Source organism: Oncorhynchus mykiss, chromosome 22, assembly GCF_013265735.2.
Source record: "Oncorhynchus mykiss isolate Arlee chromosome 22, USDA_OmykA_1.1, whole genome shotgun sequence".
Classification (NCBI taxonomy): domain Eukaryota; kingdom Metazoa; phylum Chordata; class Actinopteri; order Salmoniformes; family Salmonidae; genus Oncorhynchus; species Oncorhynchus mykiss.
In genome coordinates, this window is record NC_048586.1 from 49,823,076 (window position 1) to 49,835,076 (window position 12,001).

The following is a 12,001-nucleotide window of genomic DNA, read 5'->3' on the forward strand; positions in this document are numbered from 1 at the left end:
TTATGATACATGTCTTTCTCCGTCTGAGTGTTTTTTAGTTATTGCTGACATCGTTATATCTCCATACTTCCCTAATGTTTGTTCAGTAGCGGACGGACGGTTAGCGGACGGTTTAATGCTTCTTCCTCTTTTCTAAGAATACGGAATTTATATCGAAGCATACGTGTCTTGTCCACCGCTCTCCATAAATACTAGGCCCTCTTTTTTAAACCAACCAGTCAGTGGTTACTGCATGAAGCCACCAATATGGTATTTCACGACCCATGAGGCATGAGACTGTGTGTGTGTGTGTGTGTGTGTGTGTGTGTGTGTGTGTGTGTAGGGCGCACCGCTTCTATTTTTCCAGTTCCCTTGTCCCGTCTTTTTTTTTTATATGTATGAGGAAAAGAAAGAAAGCAGCAGCAGGCAGTGAGTGGTCCTCTTTAATCAGCGGCTGTGGGGAGGCGGGTCGAGGTGCTGACTGTAATGTGATAGCTGCTCCGCTCTAACGTTATTACATACACATGCTGGCTGCCTGCGCTCTCGCTGCTGGAACACGGAGCCTTCAAAACTCAAGCCAGAATAGTCCGATCAGAGCAGAGGGAAGGAGCTGTGTGCCTGGACTAGCGGAGAGAGAACGGAGTGTTACCGATAGATTATAGAGCTCTGGGTAATAACGGCAATACGGACCGTTTTGGTTTGCATTCTATGAAAGATCGTTTTTACCGACGAGCCTTGGACAGTTGGACTATTTCGTTAAGATTTGTGTTTTTTTTGTGTGTGTGATTTTTTGTTTTTTTTTGACAAGTAAATGCGCTGGAGGGAGAAAGTCAAAGGAAATACAAAACAAATATCTTCTCACTGGTTTGGAGGCAACCAAAACACTCACTTCAGATATCTGCTAGAGAAAGCAGCAATTCCGTGGACTAAAAACCGCTACGGACTTCTGAATGATTTCATACAGATTTTTTAATTTTCCATAATTTCTTTGTAATAGAATATTATCTGGATGGAATTGATGTTTTATTATTATTTTCTCTCGTTATTTTGAACGCCGCAGTGGCCAGAATGGGTTTGAATCTTTTAAATGATTGAATTGAAATAACGGGGCAGAAAATATTATTCATTTAAAAAAAGAAGAAACTAAAGAAGTGTTAAGCGGGTGGGAATTGATATCACCGTTGTGTTGAACACCGAACCACAGACCAACGTCTTCCCGGTGGAGACGCGTGTTACCGTGACCGGAGAAAACAGTTTGCACGAGGAAGAAGACTTTCACGGCGAGTTCTTGTCTCCGGGATTGGGAAGGGTGAAACTTAACCTCGGAAAATGGATATATTACCGTGGCTCTGTGGATGTTTACTGGCCGTTTGTTTACCACAAATAGTTATCGGTGAAGAAGGTAAGTTTTATTCCGGAGCGATTCATTTGGGCTTTTACCGCCTTACTACAACAACCAAAACATGTCAAATGTTCACACAAACATGTGATTTGAGACAGGACTAAAACGGACATAAACAGGCTAGATAATTATTTTACCCTAAAGCCGTAGGAAAAGAAGAAGATAGCGATGTGTTTCCCTATAGATGGTAGAGCAACACTCGTCCAGTCCTCATGATTTAAGGCTGTTTGGACGTGGAGTGAAGCCTCTTTCGGTCTGTCAGCATATGTTTTAGATTAGGCTATCAAGTCAAAAATCTCCGTGTTAACACATTAAGATGTTATATCCCTTACAGACAGTCACATAGTCAACGACGGATAGTGACAGCTGAACAATGTGTTGTGTGTTTTAAACGCTGGAACTGTCAACCGGGCTCTCGTTTAGCAGAGGTTATTCCTCTTGCCGCAGGCGTCGTCGTGAGCCCACTAGTTCCCCGGGGCCGTCGTTGTATCTTCATTTTACACACTAAATCTATGATTTTAAAATGGAGCGTTCAATTACAGCCTAAATAGCCTATCAATTGATCTAATATTTTATTAATTGAGATTACATTTCAACAGTTTTAGTGTACGCGGTGATTTTAAAACATGTATGTCATTTAGCAGACGCTCTTTAATCAGAGCGATTTACATGAGCAAGTAGGGTCAAAGTGGCTTGCTCAAGGGAACACCGACAGGGGCTTGGAGACTCAAACCAGAAGTCGTTTCGGTTCTCTGGCCCCACGCTCTTTAACCGCTACGCTACCTGACGCCCTAAACCAAGCTCCTGTTCTCCTCTTGTCATCGGGGCGTCTTGTTTTAAATGATAAGAAGTGAACAGTCAGCGGTTTAACTTCACACGAGGCTTATCTCAAATCTGCCTTCGAATTTCTGTAATTAAAATCCAATATATTTTTAATCTCTCAGAGTTAACCTTTCATTCTATGAGTGGATTATGTGTGGATTTAATTACACTGTCTTGGGTCTAATGATTAGTGTTTATATTTAGTGTTTAGTTCATTTCAATGTGTTTAGTGGAACCTATAAGGTTTTCTATTTACATTAATGACGCGATTTATATTTCATTTGTCACAATCATATAAAGTCTAGCTACAATATTACCCCTCACGAGCCTATTTTAATTCGTAACTATCCATATAGCTTGTGATTAAAACGCGTGGGCAGTGTTTCAATTAATTGCAGTCAAATGACAGTTTGTTTAGCAAATCAAAACCTGATTTGTATCAGCGAGTGAACACGACGTAGCCTACAGGGCAAAAACCACATTGGATTTGGCTGGGGATCCGTTTTGAAAAGTTGGGTGTATGTCGTCGTCCCTTGAACCGGTGCTCGTTTTTTTTTTTTTTTGTCCGTTTGAAATGGCTTGACCTTAAGTTAGATGTTGTTCCTGAGAGCAGGCTGTAGAGACTGGGGGAGTTGGTAACTAATAAACCCGCTCCAGATATCCGGGACATCCGGGACAGTAGTCTGACTGACAAACACATAATCGTGCTAAATGTTTGGCGAGGAAAACTTTTTTTATTCTTGTCCATTTGACTTCACGGATCTCTTCAAAATCGAATGGCATGTTGTTTTCTATTGAATCTCAAACATATTTCAAAGGTAGTTTTTTTTTCTGACGTTTGAAATACAAATATATAGATCGCGGGCTAATAATAACATCGAAATAACACGACGTTATTATTGATAATGTTACAGTAATTGAAAGACACTGCATTATCTTAACATTTTGCGATTAGACCCACTTTTCTAAATAATTAAACGTTATATCATAGTAATAACATAGTAGGCTGTAACAGCGCAACATCACACCTATTTATCCGTACAATCCATTTTCTTTTTTGAATGAGCATTAAAGCAAAGGGGTGTTATGTGGTCTTGAAATGTTCATACTACTAAGGTATTATCTTATCTCCATGATGAAAGTCTGTGCACTAATCAGATATCAGAGGCTTTTCCTTCCGGGGGGACAAAACCAGTAGCTTAGCCTGGTAGCCTGGTAGTCTGGTAGCCTGGTAGCCTGGTAGTCTGGTAGCCTGGTAGCCTGGTAGCCTGGTAGTTTGGTAGCCTGGTAGTCTGGTAGCCTGGTAGTTTGGTAGCCTGGTAGTTTGGTAGCCTGGTAGCCTGGTAGCCTGGTAGTCTGGTAGCCTGGTAGTCTGGTAGTTTGGTAGCCTGGTAGCCTGGTAGCCTGGTAGTCTGGTAGCCTGGTAGCCTGGTAGTTTGGTAGCCTGGTAGCCTGGTAGTTTGGCAGCCTGGTAGCCTGGTAGTCTGGTAGTCTGGTAGTCTGTTAGTCTAGTAGTCTGGTAGCCTGGTAGTCTGGTAGCCTGGTAGTCTGGTAGCCTGGTAGTCTGGTCACCTGGTAGCCTGGGTGTCTGGTAGCCTGGTAGTTCTAGTACTGCTCTCCTTACTTGATTTATACCCACATGAAGAGCTAGCCTCATTTAACCCGACAACACTGTGTGTGTGAGAAAGGGAGATAGCGAGATAGCGGGAGAGAAATAAATAGAGATAGAGAGAGGGGTAGGGAGGAGAGAGAAAGAGAGAGAGAGGTAGGGGGAAGAGAGATAGAGACAGAGACAGAGAGAGAGGTAGGGAGGAGAGAGAAAGAGACAGAGAGAGAGGTAGAGAGGGAGGAGAGAGAAAGAGACAGAGAGAGAGAGGTAGGGAGGAGAGAGAAAGAGACAGAGAGAGAGGTAGGTAGGAGAGAGAAAGACAGAGAGAGAGAGGTAGGGAGGAGAGAGAAAGAGAGAGAGAGAGGGGGGTAGGGAGGGAGGAGAGACAGAGAGAGAGAGAGCGAGAGAGAGAGAGAGAGAGGGGGGTAGGGAGGGAGGAGAGAGAAAGATACAGAGAGAGAGAGAGAGAGAAAAAATATATACATAGAGAGAAAAATAGAGAGAGAGAGAGAGAGAGAGAGAGAGAGAGAGAGAGAGGTGTTCATTCTGGCTGGTTTAACCAGGCATCATCATGTGGGTAAATAAACAATTATTGGCTGTTAGTCAATTACAGAATAACAGACAGCAGTGTTTTCTACTGCAGTATAATCCAGACCTTTCTCCTTCGGCTTGCCGTGCTGTAATAACTAGGGGTTTGGTATGTTTTGTTGTGTTTACTGGTCAAAATTGTAGTGTCGTGAAACTGTGTTCACTGTAGTGAAACACAAGCCACCTGCTTAAATCTGCTGCTGTTTCTCTATCTGTTGATTTCTAGCAGTAAACAGCTGCACCGATGGGAATCCTTGCTCGTGTGTGTGTTTTCTCTCTGTGTGTGTGTGTTTTCTCTGTGTGTGTGTGTTTTCTGTGTGTGTGTGTGTGTGTGTGTGTTTTCTCTGTGTGTGTGTGTGTGTGTGTGTGTTTTCTGTGTGTGTGTGTGTGTGTGTTTTCTCTGTGTGTGTGTGTGTGTGTGTGTGTGTGTGTGCGTAGACTTTTTCATGTGAAGCAACAGTTTGAGAAGATAATTATGTTGTTGTTTTTGGTCATGGATTTATCCTCCCTCAATAACTTATTTTGTTTGTATTCACACTTTACGTCAGGAGATGTCTCATCTCAATTCCATTACAAGAGATGTTCTCTTCTGGCTTGAACACAGTGGTGTAAAATGTATTTAAAATGTCATTAGATTTGGTCCTAGTTCTGTGTAGCCCGACTGCGCACCATGTTAAAAAGGCAGTTGAAGTAATGGGCTGCTGCAACTGCTTCACTATGGTGGGGGAAATGGAAAGGGGAAATGGAACAGGAAATGGAAAGGGGAAATGGAAAGGGGAAATGGAAAGGGGAAATGGAACAGGAAATGGAACAGGAAATGGAAAGGGGAAATGGAAAGGGGAAATGGAACAGGGAAATGGAACAGGAAATGGAAAGGGGAAATGGAAAGGGGAAATGGAAAGGGAAAATGGAACAGGAAATGGAAAGGGGAAATGGAACAGGAAATGGAAAGGGGAAATGGAACGGGAAATGGAACAGGAAATGGAAAGGGGAAATGGAACAGGAAATGGAAAGGGGAAATGGAAAGGGGAAATGGAACAGGAAATGGAAAGGGGAAATGGAACAGGAAATGGAAAGGGGAAATGGAAAGGGGAAATGGAAAGGGGAAATGGAAAGGGGAAATGGAAAGGGAAATGGAACTTGAAATGGAACGGGGAAATGGAACAGGAAATGGAACGTGATTTATTTTTTATAAACTTTTCTATCTACTCGTATTCTGATCTTGAACTGAAGCATGATAAATAATATGCTGTTCACCTGCTGTTCACCTGCTATTCACCTGTTAGTCACCTGTTATTAACCTGCTATTCACCTGCTATTCACCTGCTGTTCACCTGCTATTCACCTGCTGTTCACCTGCTGTTCACCTGCTATTCACCTGCTATTCACCTGTTAGTCACCTGTTATTCACCTGCTATTCACCTGTTAGTCACCTGTTAGTCACCTGCTGTTCACCTGCTATTCACCTGCTGTTCACCTGCTATTCACCTGCTGTTCACCTGCTGTTCACCTGCTATTCACCTGCTATTCACCTGTTAGTCACCTGTTATTCACCTGCTATTCACCTGTTAGTCACCTGTTAGTCACCTGCTGTTCACCTGCTATTCACCTGCTGTTCACCTGCTATTCACCTGCTGTTCACCTGCTGTTCACCTGCTATTCACCTGCTAGTCACCTGTTAGTCACCTGTTATTCACCTGCTATTCACCTGTTAGTCACCTGTTAGTCACCTGCTGTTCACCTGCTGTTCACCTGCTATTCACCTGCTATTCACCTGTTAGTCACCTGTTATTCACCTGCTATTCACCTGTTAGTCACCTGTTAGTCACCTGCTGTTCACCTGCTATTCACCTGCTATTCACCTGTTAGTCACCTGTTAGTCACCTGCTGTTCACCTGCTATTCACCTGCTATTCACCTGTTATTCACCTGTTATTCACCTGCTATTCACCTGCTGTTCACCTGCTGTTCACCTGTTATTCACCTGCTTTTCACCTGTTAGTCACCTGCTGTTCACCTGTTAGTCACCTGCTGTTCACCTGTTATTGACCTGCTGTTCACCTGTTATTCACCTGCTAGTCACCTTCTGTTCACCTGCTATTCACCTGTTATTCACCTGCTAGTCACCTGCTGTTCACCTGCTATTCACCTGTTATTCACCTGCTATTCACCTGTTAGTCACCTGTTAGTCACCTGCTATTCACCTGTTAGTCACCTGTTAGTCACCTGCTGTTCACCTGTTATTCACCTGCTATTCACCTGCTGTTCACCTGCTATTCACCTGCTATTCACCTGTTAGTCACCTGTTATTCACCTGTTATTCACCTGCTATTCACCTGTTAGTCACCTGTTATTCACCTGCTATTCACCTGTTAGGTACCTGCTGTTCACCTGCTATTCACCTGCTATTCACCTGTTATTCACCTGTTATTCACCTGCTATTCACCTGTTAGTCACCTGCTGTTCACCTGCTATTCACCTGCTATTCACCTGTTAGTCACCTGTTATTCACCTGCTATTCTCCTGCTATTCGTTTTGGGTGGAGATCAAAGAAATGGAGGTGTGTCTACAGATACACTGTATTAATGGAGGTGTGGAGGAGGTGTGTCTACAGATACACTGTATTAATGGAGGTGTGGAGGAGGTGTGTCTACAGATACACTGTATTAATGGAGGTGTGTCTACAGATACACTGTATTAATGGAGGTGTGGGGGAGGAGGTGTGTCTACAGATACACTGTATTAATGGAGATGTGGTGGAGGTGTGTCTACAGATACACTGTATTAATGGAGGTGTGGAGGAGGTGTGTCTACAGATACACTGTATTAATGGAGGTGTGGAGGAGGTGTGTCTACAGATACACTGTATTAATGGAGGTGTGGAGGAGGTGTGTCTATAGATTGGTCAACTCCTATTGGTCAATCCCTATTGTACACTTTTCTCACCTTCCAATATTTGAAGGATGGACTTGAATATGGCAACTGAATCAAAACACTATTTTTTAAATTTACCAAAATATATTTAGTGAGTAAAGGCTCTACAAACCTGTTTCTATATTATTCATCAATACTTTCCCAACCTTAAATAATAACATCAAGACTATTTTTACATCTACCAATTGGTACAGAAAAGGAGCAGAATATGTGTGTGTATTTACATAGTTTGAATACCAACTTCTGAGAAATGCGTAGGAAAGGCGTGTTTAGGAAAGGCGTGTTTAAGAAAGGCGTGTTTAGGAAAGGCGTGTTTAGGAAAGGCGTGTCTAGGAAAGGCGTGTCTAGGAAAGGCGTGTCTAGGAAAGGCGTGTCTAGGAAAGGCGTGTCTAGGAAAGGTGTGTCTAGGAAAGGCGTGTGTAGGAAAGGCGTGTCTAGGAAAGGCGTGTGTAGGAAAGGCGTGTGTAGGAAAGGCGTGTCTAAGAAAGGCGTGTTTAGGAAAGGCGTGTGTAGGAAAGGCGTGTTTAGGAAAGGCGTGTTTAGAAAAGGCGTGTTTAGGAAAGGCGTGTTTAGGAAAGGCGTGTTTAGGAAAGGCGTGTGTAGGAAAGGCGTGTTTAGGAAAGGCGTGTTTAGGAAAGGCGTGTTTAGGAAAGGCGTGTTTAGGAAAGGTGTGTGTAGGAAAGGCGTGTGTAAGAAAGGCGTGTTTACGAAAGGCGTGTTTAGGAAAGGCGTGTGTAGGAAAGGCGTGTGTAAGAAAGGCGTGTTTAGGAAAGGCGTGTTTAGGAAAGGCGTGTTTAGGAAAGGCGTGTGTAGGAAAGGCGTATTTAGGAAAGGCGTGTCTAGGAAAGGCCTGTCTAGGAAAGGCGTGTCTAGGAAAGGCGTGTTTAGGAAAGGCGTGTTTAGGAAAGGCGTGTCTAGGAAAGGCGTGTTTAGGAAAGGCGTGTTTAGGAAAGGCGTGTCTAGGAAAGGTGTGTCTAGGAAAGGCGTGTTTAGGAAAGGCGTGTTTAGGAAAGGCGTGTTTAGGACAGGCGTGTTTAGGAAAGGCGTGTCTAGGAAAGGCGTGTGTAGGAAAGGCGTGTTTAGGAAAGGCGTGTTTAGGAAAGGCGTGTTTAGGAAAGGCGTGTGTAGGAAAGGCGTGTGTAGGAAAGGCATGTTTAGGAAAGACGTGTTTAGGAAAGGCGTGTTTAGGAAAGGCGTGTGTAGGAAAGGCGTGTGTAAGAAAGGCGTGTTTAGGAAAGGCGTGTTTAGGAAAGGCGTGTTTAGGAAAGGCGTGTGTAGGAAAGGCGTGTTTAGGAAAGGCGTGTTTAGGAAAGGCGTGTTTAGGAAAGGCGTGTGTAGGAAAGGCGTGTTTAGGAAAGGCGTGTTTAGGAAAGGCGTGTGTAGGAAAGGCGTGTGTAGGAAAAGCGTGTTTAGGAAAGGCGTGTTTAGGAAAGGCGTGTTTAGGAAAGGCGTGTGTAGGAAAGGCGTGTTTAGGAAAGGCGTGTGTAGGAAAGGCGTGTTTAGGAAAGGCGTGTTTAGGAAAGGCGTGTCTAGGAAAGGCGTGTGTAGGAAAGGCGTGTCTAGGAAAGGCGTGTTTAGGAAAGGCGTGTTTAGGAAAGGCGTGTTTAGGAAAGGCGTGTGTGGGAAAGGCGTGTGTAGGAAAGGCGTGTTTAGGAAAGGCGTGTTTAGGAAAGGCGTGTGTAAGAAAGGCGTGTTTAGGAAAGGCGTGTTTAGGAAAGGCGTGTTTAGGAAAGGCGTTTGTAGGAAAGGCGTGTATAGGAAAGGCGTGTGTAGGAAAGGCGTGTGTAGGAAAGGAGTGTCTAGGAAAGGCGTGTTTAGGAAAGGCGTGTTTAGGAAAGGCGTGTCTAGGAAAGGCGTGTTTAGGAAAGGCGTGTCTAGGAAAGGCGTGTCTAGGAAAGGTGTCTAGGAAAGGTGTCTAGGAAAGGTATAGTACGCTACTTTCTGTGATGTGGACAGGATGTGGTACTACATTACACAAACTCACGTTTTGACCATTTCACATGACACGCCCCTTTTCCCTCAGTTTGGTGAATGACACGCCCCCTTTCCCTCAGTTTGGTGAATGACATGCCCCTTTCCCCTCAGTTTGGTGAATGACACGCCCCTTTTCCCTCAGTTTGGTGAATGACACGCCCCTTTTCCCTCAGTTTGGTGAATGACACGCCCCCTTTCCCTCAGTTTGGTGGATGACATGCCCCTTTTCCCTCAGTTTGGTGAATGACACGCCCCCTTTCCCTCAGTTTGGTGAATGACATGCCCCTTTCCCCTCAGTTTGGTGAATGACACGCCCCTTTTCCCTCAGTTTGGTGAATGACACGCCCCTTTTCCCTCAGTTTGGCCACAGGTTGTCACTGTTGATTTCCTACTGGGGTGGGTTGTGGTTCGTCGATTCGTCAAAGTTATTCCACGTTTGTGTGGCGTTTTGCATAACCCTAACCCGCACTAACCCGCACTAACCCGCACTAACCCACACTAACCCACACTAACCCGCACTAACCCGCACTAACCCGCACTAACCCACACTAACCCACACTAACCCGCACTAACCCACACTAACCCGCACTAACCCACACTAACCCGCACTAACCCGCACTAACCCACACTAACCCACACTAACCCACACTAACCCACACTAACCCGCACTAACCCACACTAACCCACACTAACCCACACTAACCCGCACTAACCCACACTAACCCACACTAACCCACACTAACCCACACTAACCCGCACATACAACACAAAGGTTTTGCCCGTCATTTTGTTGATTATGAGTGATATGAGAGATTGACACGTTGGCGACCCAATCAAATTGCAACACTTCAAATTGTATCTGGCTGTCTTCTACAAATTATCCTCGATCCAGTGGCGTACACATTATTCCCAGATTCCGTGTGGTTTCGAAGCTGTGCTACTTTTACCAGGACGTGTAAAACCCCGTCTCCCCACCCCTTTCTTGCACAATTGATTTTAAACGTTATAATCCATATTGAGTGATTGATAAAAACAGGGTCGTGTTTATTTTTTCTGTTTAGGTGACCCCACGTATCAAAAAATCCAATACTTTGAAATGTAGCTGACTACAGCTTGTCCTCTTACCAGCGAGGGAGAAAAAAAACAACATCTCCTGTTTCAATGTGTTGTTGTTGTTGTTGTTGTTGTTGATGTGGTAGTTTCAACAGCGCTCACGACCAGACCCCCCCCCCCCCCCCCCCCCCCCCCCCCCCCATCCCCCTAATCAATATGAGTGATTTATTGCCACTTGTCAAAACAACATGTTTTTTTTTGGTGCTTGTTCAGTTTTATAAGGTGTTTAAAAAAATAATAATTAAATACCATTTAATATAATTACTATTGTTGCATTTGTGTAGATAGTACATTTTAACGTTGAGGCATTCAACATATCTCAAACTGTTTCTGCATATTAGTTATTGATTTGGACACGTTAAAGCTGTGTGTTTTTAGCATTGGGCTATTTATCAAAATGTCTTGTCAACAGGAAGCAGCGACAGCATAATTTTTTAAACTTTAAGAGTATACCTTTCAATGGTGTTTTACTTAATCAGGTAAAAATCATTTGAACGAGTCCAAAAACATTATTATTATTATTATTATTTATTATCAAGATATACCAGAAATCACCAAATCGTGTTTGACCTTCCTAATCGGGTTGTGTTCTTCCTGTGTTGAGTCTAGGAGGTTCTCTAATCGTGGTGTTCGTCCGGTGTTGAGTCTAGGAGGTTCTCTAATCGTGGTGTTTGTCTGGTGTTGAGTCTAGGAGGTTCTCTAATCTGGGTTTTTGTCCGGTGTTGAGTCTAGGAGGTTCTCTAATCGTGGTGTTTGTCCGGTGTTGAGTCTAGGAGGTTCTCTAATCGTGGTGTTTGTCTGGTGTTGAGTCTAGGAGGTTCTCTAATCGTGGTGTTTGTCTGGTGTTGAGTCTAGGAGGTTCTCTAATCGGGTTTTGTTCTTCCGGTGTTGGGTCTAGGAGGTTCTCTAATCGGGTTGTTCGTCAGGTGTTGAGTCTAGGAGGTTCTCTAATCGGGTTGTTCGTCAGGTGTTGGGTCTAGGAGGTTCTCTAATCGTGGTGTTCGTCTGGTGTTGGGTCTAGGAGGTTCTCTAATCGGGTTGTTCGTCAGGTGTTGAGTCTAGGAGGTTCTCCCTCCTTTCCCCTCTTTTCCATAAGCTCATACCCTCATCCTTGGTATGTTATAGGATCCTTCTCTCTCTCAGATCTCCGTGGTCTAATTTAAGGCCACTGGCTAGGGTCACGACCCCTCCTTTAACGTATGTGTTGTGTTGTGTGTGTGTTATGGTATGTGTGTGTTGTGTTGTGTGTGTTATGGTATGTGTGTGTTGTGTTATGGTATGTGTGTGTTGTGTTGTGTGTGTTATGGTATGTGTGTGTTGTGTTATGGTATGTGTGTGTTGTGTTGTGTGTGTGTTATGGTATGTGTGTGTTATGGTATGTCTGTGTTGTGTTGTGTCTGTGTTATGGTATGTGTGTGTTGTGTTGTGTGTGTGTTATGGTATGTGTGTGTTGTGTTGTGTTGTATGTGTTATGGTGTGTGTGTGTGTGTTGTGTGTGTGTTATGGTATGTGTGTTGTGTGTGTTGTGTTGGTGTGCGTGTTATGTTGTGTGTTGTGTTGTATGTGTGTGTTGTGTTGTGT

General features: G+C 44.0%; 1 protein-coding gene across 4 annotated transcripts in view; it reads left to right on the top strand.

The window, feature by feature from the left end:
* Positions 1-369: 369 nt before the first annotated feature.
* Positions 370-12,001, top strand: part of LOC110519289 (neuropilin-2) — a 201,212-nt gene continuing 189,580 nt past the window's right edge. For 2 of the 4 annotated variants that reach the window (XM_036959473.1, XM_036959474.1), the window contains exon 1: positions 373-1,381. In XM_036959473.1, the coding sequence (XP_036815368.1) occupies positions 1,309-1,381 (73 nt within the window). In that variant the 5' untranslated portion in view covers positions 373-1,308. Of the gene's footprint in view, positions 1,382-12,001 lie in introns of all 4 variants that reach the window. The other 2 variants (XM_036959471.1, XM_036959472.1) reach the window with 2 other exon arrangements.